At 64.1% G+C, this 15,495-nt stretch overlaps 1 protein-coding gene across 1 annotated transcript; it reads left to right on the forward strand.

Moving 5' to 3' along the window:
- Positions 1–498: 498 nt before the first annotated feature.
- RUSF1 (RUS family member 1) lies at positions 499–14,537 on the forward strand. Its single transcript, XM_054808662.1, has 14 exons — positions 499–708; positions 1,504–1,581; positions 2,212–2,326; positions 3,958–4,003; positions 6,810–6,842; positions 7,319–7,424; positions 8,002–8,103; positions 8,951–9,021; positions 10,044–10,303; positions 11,823–11,880; positions 12,597–12,667; positions 12,750–12,911; positions 13,785–13,862; positions 14,288–14,537. Exons 1-14 carry the CDS (start codon positions 499–501, stop codon positions 14,410–14,412), a joined length of 1,515 nt encoding a protein of 504 aa, XP_054664637.1. The 3' UTR covers positions 14,413–14,537.
- Positions 14,538–15,495: the final 958 nt, after the last annotated feature.

Here is a 15,495-nt window from a genome sequence, read left to right on the forward strand (position 1 = left end):
GAGGCGGGGATGAGGTACCAGAGTGTCTGCGTGACCATAGAGAGTGCGGGAGGCCTAGAGCGTCCCATGGAACCATAGAGACGTGGCGCCACGCTGGCAACCATAGAGTGCAGGAGGACAGCGCTCCTAGAGTGCCCCGTGGAAAAACCATTGAGTTGGCGGACCTCCTTCCCAGACTGTCCCACTCGGAGACCATAGAGCTGGCAAACCCCTACTAGACTGTCCCACCTTTCGATCATAAAGACGTGGCGGACCTCCTTCCTAGACTGTCCCATTCCGAGACCATAGAGACCTGGCGGACCTCCCGCCTAGCCCGCCTCAATGGGGGGGGGGGGAACGACACACACCATAGAGACTTGGCGGGCCGCGATCCCAGCCCGCCTCAAAGGAGACCATAGAGATTTGGCGGACCGCGATCCCAGCCCGTCGGCCGGAAGTGCCCGGTGCGAGCAGGCCCCGCTCTTTCCCGTCAGGCCCCGCGGCTTCCGGCGAGGCGGGATGGAGCTGCCGGAGGGTATCGGGACCCCCCCACCCCCTCCCGGGACCCCCCCCCGTTCCCCCTCAGGGTCCCCCCCGCCCCCCCCGCTCTGCCGGGAGCTGTGGGGTTCCCGTGAAGCCGCTCGTTACCAAGGGGACCCCCGGGGGGGGCTCCAGCGCCTCATCCCCCCCGGTGTCTGCCCGCCCTCCGGCCTGCGCCGCGCTGCCGCTGTGAGGGGGGGGGCTGGGGGGGGGATATTGGGGGGAGTTTGGGGGGGCTACGGGGGTCCTGGGGGAGATATTGGGGTCCTGGAGGGGGGTTAGGGGCTGCTGAGGGGGTTTGGGGGGGTCTAATGGGCTCCTGAGGGGGTTTGGGGGGGGTTGTTGGGGTCCCAGGGGGGATATTGGGGCCCGGGGGGGGGGGGGTTAGGGGCTCCTGAGGGGGTTTGGGGGGGGGCTGTTGGGGCCCTGGGGAAGATATTGGGGTCCGGGGGGGGGGGTTAGGGGCTGCTGAGGGGGTTTGGGGGGGGCTGTTGGGGTCCCGGGGGGGTTAGGGGCTCCTGAGGGGGTTTGGGGGGGTCTGTTGGGGTCCCGGGGGGGATATTGGGGTCCGGGGGGGGGGTTAGGGGCTGCTGAGGGGGTTTGGGGGGGTCTAATGGGCTCCTGAGGGGGTTTGGGGGGTCTCTTGGGGTCCCTGGGGGAGATATTGGGGTCCAGGGTGGGGGGGGTTGGTGTCTAAGGGGGGCCTGAGGGGGTTTGGGGGGGTTTCTTGGGGTCCTGGGGGGTCCCCAGGGGAGATATTGGGGTCCAGGGGGAGCTGGGGAGTGTGTTGGGGTCTGGGGGCTTTTAATGGGGTCCTGGGGGAGATATCGGGGGGGTTTGGGGGGGCTGCTGGGGTTCTGGGGGGGGTCTTGAGGCAGCTATTGGGGTCCGGGGGGGGATATTGGGGTCCTGGGGGGGGGTGGGGGGTACCGGGGTGCTGAAATAGGGTTTGGGGGCTCCCCCCCCCATGTCCCCCCCCCCCAGCGGGTGCTGCTGCCCCAGGGGTACCCCGAGAGCGTCAGCCCCGATTACCTGCAGTACCAGTGCTGGGACGCCCTGCAGGTGAACTGGGGGGCACTGGGAGGGGATTGGGGGGCACTGGGAGGGGATTGGGGGGCACTGGGAGGGAGTGGAAGGCACTGGGAGGGGACTGGGGGGCACTGGGAGGGGACTGGGAGGCACTGGGAGGGGATTGGGGGGCACTGGGAGGGGACTGGGAGGGGATTGGGGGGCACTGGGAGGGAGTGGGAGGCGCTGGGAGGGGACTGGGGGGCACTGGGAGGGACTGGGGGGCACTGGGAGGGAACTGAGGAGCACTAGGGTGATACTGGGAGGGAACTGGGATGGACTGGGAGGGAACTGAGAGGTACTGGGATGGATTAGGATGAGATTGGGTTGGAGTGGGAGGGGACTGGGAGGGACTGGGAGGGACTGGGAGGTGTTGGGAGGGGATTGAGGGTTATTGGAAGACACTGGGATGGACTAGAATGAGACTGGGATGGACTGGGAGGGGACTGGGATGGACTGGGAGGGTATGGGGGGTGGGATCGAGGGCTGTTGGGTGTTATTGGGAGTCACTGGGACGTGACATGAGGTTACTGGGACTTACTGGGAGGTGACCAGGGGTGCGTGGGGGGGGGTACTGGGAGGTGGCTGGTGGTTACTGGTGGTTACTGGTGGTTACTGGGGCAGGCGCTGTGCAGCACGCTGGCGGGGGCTCTGGCCACCCGGGCCGTGCTCCAGGCCGTGGGGGTGGGTGACAGCGCCGCCACCGTCACCGGGGCCACCGTCACCTGGGTGCTGCGCGGTGAGTGGACCCAAAACCCCCCGCTTTCACCCCAAAACCCTCCCGGACCCAAAACCCCCCGGTTTCACCCCAAAAATCCCCCCCGGACCCCAAAACACCCCATTTTTAGCCCCAAATTCCTCATTTTCAGCCCAAAATCTCTTATTTTCACCCCATTCTCTGCATCTAAAACCCCCCACTTTCACCCCAAAATCCCCCAGTTTTGCCCCAAAACCCTCCCGGACCCAAAACCCCCCACTTTCACCCCAAAAATCCCTCCCAGACCCCAAAATTCACCATTTTCACCCCCAAATTCACCATTTTCCCCCCCGAATTTGCCATTTTCACCCCAAAATTGTTATTTTCACCCCACTCCTTGTACCCAAAACCCCCCACTTTCACCCCAAAATCCCTCCCGGACCCCAAACTCCCCTGTTTCACCCCAAAATCCCTCTGGGACCCCAAAATGCCCCATTTTTAGCCCCAAATCCCCCATTTTCTCCCCCAGAATTTCCTGTTTTCACCCCAAAATCTTCCAGTTTCACCCCAAAACTCTCCCGGACCCAAAACCCCCCACTTTCACCCCAAAAATCCCTCCCGGACCCCAAAATTCACCATTTTCACCCCAAATTCACCATTTTCACCCCAAAATCCCTCATTTTCACCCCACTCTGTGCATCCAAAATCCCTCAGTTTTGCCACAAAATCAATCTGGGACCCCAAAATCCCGCAGTTTTGCCCCAAAACCCTCCCGGACCCAAAACCCCCCACTTTCACCCCAAAACTCTCCAGTTTCCCCCATAATCCCCCTTTTTCACCCCCAAATTCACCATTTTCACCCCAAAAGCCATTTTCTCCCCAAAATTTCCCATTTTCACCCCACTCTGTGCATCCAAAACCCCCCAGTTTCACCCCAAAATCAATCTGGGACCCCAAAACCCTCCCGGACCCAAAACCCCCCACTTTCACCCCAAAAATCCCTCCTGGACCTCAAAATTCACCATTTTCACCCCCAAATTCACTGTTTTCACCCCAGAATTTCCCATTTTCACCCCAAAATCCTCCAGTTTCACCCCAAAATCCCTCATTTTCACCCCACTCTGCGCATCCAAAACCCCCCGCTTTCGCCCCAGAATCAATCTGGGACCCCAAAATCCCCCAGTTTCCCCCCAAAATCCTTGTCAGACCCAAAATTCACCATTCTTACCTCAAAATCCCTCCCACACCTCAAAATTCACCATTTTCACCCCAAAATTTCCCCGTTTCACCCCACTACCCGCACCCAAAACCCCCCAGTTTCACCCCAAAATTGTTCTCTATTCAAAATTCTCTATTTTCACCCCAAAATCCCCTATATTCACCCCAAAAATCTCCCATTTTCCCCCCAAAATTCTTCATTTTCCCCCCATTCCTTGTACCCAATATCCCCCGGTTTCACCCCAAAATCTCTCTAGGACCCCAAAATCCCCCACTTTCACCCCAAAATTACCCTGTATCCAAAATTCACCGTTTCCACCCCAAATCTGTGCTTTTCACCCCAAAATTGTTCGTTTCCCCCCCGTTCCCTGTACCCAAACCCCCCCAGTTTCACCCCAAAATCCCCCGGGGACCCCAAAATCGCCCATTTTCACCCCAAACCGGTGCCCCTGCAGACGGGGTGGGGATAGTGACCCGCATCACCTTCGCCTGGATCCAGGGGTGAGCACTGGGAGCACTGGGAGCACTGGGAGGGGACTGGGAGGGGACTGGGATGGACTGGGAGGGGACTGGGATGGAGTGGAGGAGCACTGGGAGGCACTGGGATGATACTGGGAGCACTGGGTGGAGACTGGGAGGGACTGGGATGGAGTGGAGGGGCACTGGGAGGGACTGGGATGATACTGGGAGGAGACTGGGAGGGACTGGGATGGTACTGGGAGGAACTGGGAGGGGACTGGGATGGACTGGGATGGATTGGGGGGGACTGGGATGGGACTGGGAGGAACTGGGAGGCACTGGGATGATACTGGGAGGCACTGGGAGGGACTGGGAGGGGACTGAGGAGCACTGGGGTGGTCTGGGATGATACTGGGAGCACTGGGAGGATACTGGGATGGACTGGGAGGGACTGGGAGGGGACTGGGAGGCAACGGGATGGTCTGGGATGGTACTGGGAGGTACTGGGACAGACTGGGAAACACTGGGATGAACTGAAGGGGCACTGGGTTGGACTGGGAAAGTACTGGGAGGGACTGGGATGGTACTGGGAGGATACTGGGAGGCACTGGGACGGACTGGAGGGGCAGTGGGAGGCACGGAGAGGGTACTGGGAGCTAGTGGGGCTTACTGGGGCTTACTGGGAGCTGCTGGGGCTTACTGGGAGCACTGGAGACTACTGGGGCTTACTGGAAGGCGGCACTGGGGCTTACTGGGAGCACTGGGGGCTACTGGGGCTTACTGGGAGGCAGCACTGGGACTTACTGGGAGCTACTGGGGCTTACTGGGAGCACTGGGGGCTACTGGGGCTTACTGGGAGGTGGCACAGGGACTTACTGGGAGTTACTGGGGCTTACTGGGAGCACTGGGGGCTACTGGGGCTTACTGGGAGGCGGCACTGGGGCTTACTGGGAGCTACTGGGGCTTACTGGGAGCACTGGGGGCTACTGGGGCTTACTGGGAGGCAGCACAGGGACTTACTGGGAGCTACTGGGGCTTACTGGGAGCACTGGGGGCTACTGGGGCTTACTGGGAGGCAGCACTGGGGCTTACTGGGAGCTGCTGGGGCTTACTGGGAGCACTGGGGGCTACTGGGGCTTACTGGGAGGCAGCACAGGGACTTACTGGGAGGCAGCACAGGGACTTACTGGGAGCACTGGGAGCTACTGGGACTTACTGGGAGGCAGCACAGGGACTTACTGGGAGCTGCTGGGACTTACTGGGAGCACTGGGGGCTACTGGGACTTACTGGGAGGCAGCACTGGGACTTACTGGGAGCTGCTGGGACTTACTGGGAGCACTGGGGGCTACTGGGACTTACTGGGAGGAGGCACTGGGACTTACTGGGAGCTACTGGGGCTTACTGGGAGCACTGGGGGCTACTGGGACTTACTGGGAGGCAGCACTGGGACTTACTGGGAGCTGCTGGGGCTTACTGGGACTTACTGGGAGGCGGCACTGGGACTTACTGGGAGCTGCTGGGGCTTACTGGGAGCTACTGGGGCTTACTGGGAGGCGGCACTGGGGCTTACTGGGAGTTACTGGGGCTTACTGGGAGCACTGGGGGCTACTGGGACTTACTGGGAGGCGGCACTGGGACTTACTGGGAGCTACTGGGGCTTACTGGGAGCACTGGGGGCTACTGGGACTTACTGGGAGGCAGCACTGGGACTTACTGGGAGCTGCTGGGGCTTACTGGGACTTACTGGGAGGCGGCACTGGGACTTACTGGGAGCTGCTGGGGCTTACTGGGAGCTATTGGGGCTTACTGGGAGGCGGCACTGGGGCTTACTGGGAGCTACTGGGGCTTACTGGGAGCACTGGGGGCTACTGGGACTTACTGGGAGGCGGCACTGGGACTTACTGGGAGCTGCTGGGGCTTACTGGGAGCTACTGGGGCTTACTGGGAGGCGGCACTGGGGCTTACTGGGAGCTACTGGGGCTTACTGGGAGCACTGGGGGCTACTGGGACTTACTGGGAGGCGGCACTGGGACTTACTGGGAGCTACTGGGGCTTACTGGGAGGTGGCACTGGGGCTTACTGGGAGCTGCTGGGGCTTACTGGGAGCACTGGGGGCTACTGGAGCTTACTGGGAGGCAGCACTGGGACTTACTGGGAGCTACTGGGGCTTACTGGGAGCACTGGGGGCTACTGGGGCTTACTGGGAGGCAGCACAGGGACTTACTGGGAGCTACTGGGGCTTACTGGGAGCACTGGGGGCTACTGGGGCTTACTGGGAGGCAGCACTGGGACTTACTGGGAGCTACTGGGGCTTACTGGGAGGCGGCACTGGGGCTTACTGGGAGCTACTGGGACTTACTGGGAGCTACTGGGGCTTACTGGGAGGTGGCACTGGGGCTTACTGGGAGCTGCTGGGGCTTACTGGGAGCACTGGGGGCTACTGGAGCTTACTGGGAGGCAGCACAGGGACTTACTGGGAGCTACTGGGGCTTACTGGGAGCACTGGGGGCTACTGGGGCTTACTGGGAGGCAGCACTGGGACTTACTGGGAGCTACTGGGGCTTACTGGGAGCACTGGGGGCTACTGGGGCTTACTGGGAGGCAGCACTGGGACTTACTGGGAGCTACTGGGACTTACTGGGGGCTACTGGGGCTTACTGGGAGGCAGCACTGGGGCTTACTGGGAGCTGCTGGGGCTTACTGGGAGCACTGGGGGCTACTGGGGCTTACTGGGAGGCAGCACAGGGACTTACTGGGAGCTACTGGGGCTTACTGGGAGCACTGGGGGCTACTGGGGCTTACTGGGAGGCAGCACTGGAACTTACTGGGCTTACTGGGACCCCCCAGGAGCCGCCTGGACTGTGAGGCCAAGCAGTGGCGGTGAGGCCCCGCCCCCCCCGAGGCCCCGCCCCCTAAGCCACACCCCCTCCCCCAAAGCCACGCCCCCTTCTGCAACTGCCCCAACCAGAGGCCACGCCCCCAACCAGAGGCCACGCCCCTCAGCTGGAGGCCACGCCCCCTTGCAGTCCATGTCCCAGGCCAGAGGCCACGCCCCCAGCCAGAGGCCATGCCCCCTCACAGCCTTTCCCCCAGCCACAGGCCACGCCCCCAGCCACAGGCCACGCCCCTTCTGCAACCACCCCAGCCAAGGCCACGCCCCTCAGCCGCAGGCCACGCCCCCTCACACTCCATGCCCCCAGTGAGGCCACGCCCCCTTCTGCAACTGCCCCAGCCGCAGGCCACGCCCCCAGCCGCAGGCCACGCCCCCCCAGCCACCTGCCCCATACACACCCGGGGAGGCCCCGCCCCCGGGGAGGCCCCGCCCCCTGCCCACGTGACCGGCAGGCCCCGCCCAGGCTGGCCGCCGACGCGCTGAACGACGCCGCGTTGGTGCTGGAGCTGCTGGCGCCCGCCTGGCCCCGCGCTGGCCCCGCCCTCCTGGCGCTGGCGGCCGCTGCCAAGGTAACGCCCCGCCCCCCGCCCGGGCACTGGGGGAGGCACTGGGGTATACTGGGAGGCACTGGGGGGGTACTGGGGGGGTACTGGGTTATACTGGGAGGCACTGGGGGGGTACTGGGTTATACTGGGGGGTACTGGGGGGGTACTGGGATATACTGGGAGGCACTGGGGGGGTACTGGGTTATACTGGGGGGTACTGGGGGGTACTGGGATATACTGGGGGGTACTGGGATATACTGGGAGGCACTGGGGGGTACTGGGGGGGTACTGGGATATACTGGGAGGCACTGGGGGGGTACTGGGGGGTACTGGGGTGATACTGGGATATACTGGGAGGCACTGGGGGGGTACTGGGATATACTGGGAGGCACTGGGGGGGTACTAGGGGGGTACTGGGTTATACGGGGGTGATACTGGGATATACTGGGAGGCACTGGGGGGGTACTGGGGAGGTACTGGGTTATACTGGGAGGCACTGGGGGGGTACTGGGTTATACTGGGGAGTACTGGGGTGATACTGGGTTATACTGGGAGGCACTGGGGGGCACTGGGAGCTACTGGGTGACGGGTGCCGCCCCAGTGCATTGTGGGAGTGGCGGGCGGGGCCACGCGGGCGGCGCTGGCCGTGCACCAGGCGCGGAGGGACAACGTGGCCGACGTGGCCGCCAAGGACGGCAGCCAGGTGGGCACTGGGAGCACTGGGAGGGACTGGGAGGGGACTGGGGGGCACTGGGAGGGACTGGGAGGGGACTGGGGGCACTGGGAGGGCAACTGGGAGCACTGGGGAGCGAGCAGGAGGAGCAGGGAAGGAACTGGGTTATACTGGGAGGGGACTGGGGGGCACTGGGAGGGACTGGGGGGCACTGGGAGGGCAACTGGGAGCACTGGGGAGCGAGCAGGAGGAGCAGGGAAGGAACTGGGTTATACTGGGAGGGGACTGGGGGGCACTGGGAGGGACTGGGGGGCACTGGGAGGGCAACTGGGAGCACTGGGGAGCGAGCAGGAGGAGCGGGGAAGGAACTGGGTTATACTGGGAGGGGACTGGGGGGCACTGGGAGGGACTGGGAGGGGACTGGGGGCACTGGGAGGGCAACTGGGAGCACTGGGGAGCGAGCAGGAGGAGCAGGGAAGGAACTGGGTTATACTGGGAGGGGACTGGGGGGCACTGGGAGGGGACTGGGGGGCACTGGGAGGGACTGGGAGGGGACTGGGGGGCACTGGGAGGGGACTGGGAGAGAACTGGGTTATACTGGGGAGCACTGGGAAGCACTAGGGGGCAAGCAGGAGGAGCGGGGCAGGAACTGGTGGGCACTGGGAGGGAACTGGGGGGCACTGGGAAGGAACTGGGGGGCACTGGGAGGGACGGGGGGGCACTGGGAGGGCACTGGGAGCACCGGGAGGTCAACTGGGAGGAGTGGGGCAGGGACTGGGTCATACTGGGGGCGCACTGGGAGGGCGGGCCGGGGGTGCCCGTGGCGTTACTGGTGTTACTGGTGCGTTACTGGTGCGTTACTGGTGTCACTGGGCAGGAGACGCTGGTGAACGGGCTGGGGCTGGCGCTGGCGCTGCTGCTGCTGCCGCTGCTGGAGGGGCGGCCATGGTGGGGGGCGGGGCTTGGGGAAGGGGAGGGGGCTCGGGGAGGGGGCGGGGCTTGGGGAAGGGGAGGGGGCTCGGGGAAAAGGGGAGGGGCCTCAGGGAGGGGGCGGGGCTTATGGGGAAGGGGCTCCTAGGGAAAGGGGCGGGGCTTGGGGAAGGGGAGGGGCCTCGGGGAAAGGGGAGGGGCTTGGGGGAAATGGGCGGGGGTTGTGGGGAAGGGGCGGGGCTTATGGGGAGAGGGGCGGGGCTTTGGGGAAAGGGGGCTCCTGGGGAAAGGGGGCGGGGCTTCTGGGGAGGGGCGGGGCTTTTGGGGAAGGGGAGGGGCCTCGGGGAAAGGGGGCGGGGCTCCTAGGGAAAGGGGCGGGGCTTGTGGGGAAGGGCGGGGCTTCGGGGGAGGGGCCTGGGAGGGGTGGAGCCTCTAGGGAGGGGGTGGGGCTTGTGGGGAAGGGGCGTGGCCTGTGGGGGAAAGGGGCTGGGGCTCGGGTGAGATTTTGGGGCTCCCCCAGGGGCTGATGGGAGATTGGGGGGGGGGGGGGGCCTGGGGTGTGAGGGGTTTGGGGTGCCCCCCCCCATGATGGGTTTTTTGGGGTCCCCATGACGATTTTGGGGGGGGTGTCCCCCAGTGACATTTTTTGGGGTCCCCATGACATTTTTGGGGTCCCCATGACGTTTTTGAGGTCCCCATGATGATTTTGGGGTCCCCATGACATTTTTTGGGTCCCCATGACATTTTTGGGGGGGTGTCCCCCAATGACATTTTTTGGGGTCCCCATGACATTTTTGGGGTCCCCATGACGTTTTTTGGGGTCCCCATGTCATTTTTTGGGGTCCCCATGACATTTTTTGGGGTCCCCATGACGATTTTGGGGGGGGTGTCCCCCCCAGTGACATTTTTTGGGGTCCCCATGACATTTTTGGGCTCCCCATGACATTTTCGGGCTCCCCATGACGTTTTTTCGCGGTCCCCCCTCCCCCAATGACGTTTTTTTTTTCGGGGTCCCCCCCCTTCCCCGTGTCGGGGCGCAGGCTGACGTGGGGGGCGGTGCTGCTGCTGCTGGGCACCCACCTGGGCGCCAACCTGGGGGCGGTGGGGACCCTGCGCCTGCCCACCCTCAACAGACCCCGCCTCCGCCTGGCGCTGGGCGGGGCCCTGAGGGGCGGGGCCGCGGGGGGAGGGGCCGCGGGGGGAGGGGCCGGCCAACCCCACCCAACCGCAGGGGGCGGAGTCACCGACGTCACCGTCCCCGGGCCCGAGGACGTCAACCCCCGCGAACCCCTGCTGCCCGGTGAGGGGGGGGGGGGGCACCCGGTGCTGATGTCACCCCCGTGTCACCCTGTGTCACCCCCCTGTGTCACCCCCCTGTGTCACCCCCCTGTGTCACCCGGTGCTGATGTCACCCCCGTGTCACCCTGTGTCACCCTGTGTCACCCCCCTGTGTCACCCGGTGCTGATGTCACCCCCGTGTCACCCTGTGTCACCCCCCTGTGTCACCCCCCTGTGTCACCCAGTGCTGATGTCAGCCTTGTGTCACCACCCCATGTCACCTCTCTCTGTCACCCGGTGCTGATGTCACCCCCCTGTGTCACCCCCGTGTCACCCTGTGTCACCCCCCTGTGTCACCCCCCTGTGTCACCCGGTGCTGATGTCACCCCCATGTCACCCTGTGTCACCCCCCTGAGTCACCCTGTGTCACCCTGTGTCACCCAGTGCTGATGTCACCACCGTGTCACCCTGTGTCACCCTGTGTCACCCCCCTGTGTCACCCTGTGTCACCCTGTGTCACCCCCCTGTGTCACCCGGTGCTGATGTCACCCCCGTGTCACCCTGTGTCACCACCCTGTGTCACCCGGTGCTGATGTCACCCCCCTGTGTCACCCAGTGCTGATGCCACCCCCTTGTGTCACCCTGTGTCACCCCCCTGTGTCAGCCCCGTGTCACCCTGTGTCACCCCCCATGTGTCACCCTGTGTCACCCTGTGTCACCCGGTGCTGATGTCACCCCCCCGTGTCACCCTTCTGTCACCCCCATGTCACCCCCTTGTGTCACCCCCCCTGTGTCAGCCCCCCGTGTCACCCAGTGCTGATGTCACCCTTGTGTCACCACCCCATGTCACCTCTCTCTGTCAGCTGGTGCTGATGTCACCCCCGTGTCACCCTGTGTCACCCGGTGCTGATGTCACCCCCCTGTGTCACCCCCTGTGTGTCACCCTGTGTCACCCAGTGCTGATGTCACCCCCGTGTCACCCTGTGTCACCCTGTGTCACCCAGTGCTGATGTTGCCCCCCTGTGTCGCCCCCCTGTGTCACCCCCATGTCACCCCGTGCTGATGTCACCCCTGTGTCACCCTGTGGCACCCAATGCCGATGTCACCCTGGTGTCACCCCCCTGTGTCACCCAGTGCTGATGTCACCCCCTTGTGTCACCTGGTGCTGATGTCACCCCACGTCACCTTCCATGTCGCCCCCCGTGTCACCCCTCTGTCACCCGGTGCTGATGTCACCCCCGTGTCACCCCCTCATGTCACTCCCCTGTCACCCCCGTGTCACCTTCCACGTCACCCCCCCCCGTCACCCTGTGTCACCCCCATGTTGGCCGGTGGTGATGTCACCCAATGCTGATGTCACCCCCGTGTCACCCTCCGTGTCACCCAGTGCTGATGTCACCCCCGTGTCACTTGGTGTCGCCCCCCCCACACCCCCCAGTATCACCCCGTGCCACCCAGTGCCCCCCCCCCATCTTGCGTCGCCCTGATGTCCCCCTGACGTCACCCTGACGTCACCCGCGTGCCCCCCCCCCCCCCCCCAGGCTTCAGCACCCGCCTCAGCCTCCACCTGGGTGCCCCCCTGCACCGGCTGGTCAGCAGGTGGGTGCTGGGGGGGGGTTAAATGGGTGCTGGGGGGTTAAAGGGGTGCTGGGGGGGGTTAAATGGGTGCTGGGGGGGGTAAATGGGTGCTGGGGGGGTTAAATGGGTGCTGGGGGGGGTAAATGGGTGCTGGGGGGGTTAAAGGGGTGCTGGGGGGGGTAAATGGGTGCTGGGGGGGTTAAATGGGTGCTGGGGGGTTAAAGGGGTGCTGGGGGGGGTAAATGGGTGCTGGGGGGGGTTAAATGGGTGCTGGGGGGGGGTTAAATGGGTGCTGGGGGGGGTAAATGGGTGCTGGGGGGTTAAAGGGGTGCTGGGGGGTTAAATGGGTGCTGGGGGGTTAAAGGGGTGCTGGGGGGGTTAAAGGGGTGCTGGGGGGTTAAATGGGTGCTGGGGGGGGGTTAAATGGGTGCTGGGGGGGGTAAATGGGTGCTGGGGGGTTAAATGGGTGCTGGGGGGGTTAAATGGGTGCTGGGGGGGGGTTAAATGGGTGCTGGGGGGGTAAATGGGTGCTGGGGGGGTTAAATGGGTGCTGGGGGGGTGAAGTGGGTGCTGGGGGGGGTTAAAGGGGTGCTGGGGGGGGTTAAATGGGTGCTGGGGGGGTCTGTGGGTGCCAGGGGGGTCCCATGGGTGCCGGGGGGGTGATGTGGGTGCCAGGGGGGTCACACGGGTGCCGGGGGGCACCCACACCTCCATGCCCCCCCTCCCACCCCCCCCAGCGAGGCGGAGCTGCGGAAGGCGCTGGAGTGCGGCACCGACGATTACATCATCGTGCTGCGCCCTTCCCGAGGTGAGCACCCACGGTTTTGGGGGGGGGCACCCAGCTATCGGGGTGCCCCCCCCCCACCCACCCACCCACCCACTTTGTGCAGGCTGGGTGGGGGTGGGGCTGCGACGGGGGGCCCCCCCCGACACCCCCTTGCGCGCCTGCGCCCACGCGCTGCTGCTGGAGGAGCTGTTGGGTGCCGACCTGCCCCCGGGGGCACCCATGGGTGCTGCCCTGCGCCCGCTGCAGCACCGCCTGCGCCGCTGCCGTGAGTCGCTTGGGGGGGGGGGGGGGGTGTCCCTGGGGCCATTTTGGGGGTCCCGGGGTCATTTTTGGGGTCCCCGGGAGGGTTTTGGGGTCCCTGGAGGATTTTTGAGGGTCCCCTGGGGCAATTCTTGGGGGCCCTGGGGTCATTTTGGGGGTCCCCTGGAGGGTTTTGGGGTCTCTGGGGTCATTTTGGGGGTCCCCTGGGGCATTTTTGGGGGTCCTGGGGTAATTTTTGAGAGGCCTCAGGGGGGATTTTGGGGTCCCCTGGGGCCATTTTTGGGGTCCCTGGAGGGGATTTTTGGGGGCCCTGGAGCAATCTGGGGGGGGGTCCCGGGGGTCATTTTTGGGGTCCCCGGGAGGGTTTTGGGGTCTCTGGGGTCATTTTGGGGGCCCCCTTGGGCATTTTTGGGGGCCCTGGGGGGGGGGGTCCCCTGGGGCCATTTTGGGGATCCTGGGGTAATTTTTGGGGTCCCTGGAGGATTTTGGGGTCCCCTGGGGCATTTTTTGGAGTCCCTGGGGGTGATTTTGGGGGGTCCCTGGGGCAATCTGGGGGGGGGTCCCCGGGGTCATTTTGGGGGGGTCCCTCTTGGGGGTCCCCAGGATAATTTGGGGTCCCCTTGGGCATTTGGGGGGGGGGGGGTCCCTGGGGTCATTTTTGGGGTCCCCGGGGGTGATTTTGGGGGTCCCTGGGGGCATTTTTGGGGGCCCTCGGGGGGGATTTTGGGGGTCCCCGGGATAATTTGGGGTCCCCTTGGGCATTTTTGGGGGGGGGGTCCCTGGGGTCATTTTTGGGGTTCCCTGGAGGATTTTGGGGTCCCCGGGTCCCTTTTTGGGGTCCCCGGCAGTAACGGGGTGTCCCCATGTCCCCCCCCAGCGCCGGGCTCGGTGCCCTGGGGGGTCGTGGCCGAGAGCTCCCGCCTCTGGCGCACGCTGGGCCCCGCCTTCCTGCGCGGTACGTGTCATCGCGCGGGCCTCCCCCCGCGTCATCGCGACGTCACGCGCGCAAGCGCCCGGGTTCGCCTTCTCGGCCCGTCATCGCGCGTCGCCGTAGCGACATCACGCGCGTCACCTCCCGGGTTCCCCTCCCCGCGTCACGACGCGTGGTCGCGCCGGGTGCCCTCCCGACGCCGCGCCCGCGCGCCGCCTCCCCCCTCCCCGCGTCGCCCTCCGCGGCGTGACGTCACGCGCGGCCCCCGCGTCTCGCCGCCCCGGGTCGTCGCGCGTGTCGTCGGCGTGGGGGGGGGGGGGAGCCCCCCCGTGACATCACGCGGCCGACCTCCAAGGTCACCGCGCGTCGCCGCCCTTCCCCGAGCGCGGGCCGTAGCCGTCGCGCGTGACGTCACGTGTGACGTCGTCTGTGATGTCATCGCCCTGCAGGGCTGGAGGCCGCCGGTTGGGAGACGCAGCGACACCTCCTGGCCCCCGACGAATGGCAGCTCGACTGGGCGGGGCCGGGGGGCGGGGTCGAGGAGAAGCCCCGCCCCTTGCCCCGCCCCCAATAACCGGACCAGGGAGGGGGGGGGAGGGGCCAAACCCCACCGGTTTTCGCCAACGGGTCCAAAAAACAACCCCCAAAAAAACCAAAAACCACCCAAAAAATTCAGTATTTTGGGGTTGTTGGTAGAAAGGGGCGGCTGCCCCGCGCGTTTGGGGGGGGTTGGGGCATTTTGGGGCGTTCGGAGGAATTTGGGGGGGGTTGGGGCTGATTTTTGGGGGGTTTTAGGGCATTTTTGGGGCTCATTTGGGCATTTTTGGGCTCATTTTGGGGCATTTTGACGTCATTTGGGGCCGGTTTGGGCTCATTTTGTGCTAATTTTGGCTTTTGGGGTGGGTTGTGATGTCATTCGGGGGGCTTGGGGCTCATTTTGCGGCATCGTGACATCATTTGAGCTCATTCGGGGCCATTTTGGGCTCATTTTGGGCTGATTTTGGCTTTTTTTGGTGCGTTGTGATGTCATTTGGGGGCTTGGGGCTCATTTTGGGCCATTTTAGGTCATTTTGGGGTGTTGTGACATCATTTGGGGCCATTTTAGGCTCATTTTGTGCCGCTTTTGCTTTTTTTTGGTGCGTTTCGATGTCATTCGGGGGCTTTGGGGCCCGTTTCGGGCCATTTTAGCCCCGGGTTGGGGTTATTTTGGGGCGTTGTGATGTCATTTGGGGGGGGGGGCTCCTTTTGGGGGGAATTTTGGAGGGTTTGGGGGGGATTTTGGGGATTTGGGGGAATTTTGGGGGGATTTTGATGAATTTGGGGGGATTTGGGGGAATTTTGGAGGATTTGGGGGAATTTTGGGGAATTTGGCAGGATTTGGGGGAATTTTAGAGGATTTGGGGGAATTTGGGGGGATTTGGGGGAATTTTGGAGGATTTGGGAGGATTTGGGGGAATTTGGGGGGGGGTGGGGGATTTGGGAATTTTGGAGGAGTTGGGGGAATTTTGGGGGGATTTGGGGGAATTTTGGGGGATTTGGGAGGATTTTTGGGGGATTTGGAGGATTTGGGGGAATTTTGGGGAATTTGGGGGGAATTTTGGGGAATTTGGGGGGAATTTTGGAGGATTTTGGGGAATTTGGGGGGATTTTGGGGAAT

Source organism: Grus americana, chromosome 39 (assembly GCF_028858705.1).
Source record: "Grus americana isolate bGruAme1 chromosome 39, bGruAme1.mat, whole genome shotgun sequence".
In the NCBI taxonomy this organism is placed as follows: Eukaryota; Metazoa; Chordata; class Aves; order Gruiformes; family Gruidae; genus Grus; species Grus americana.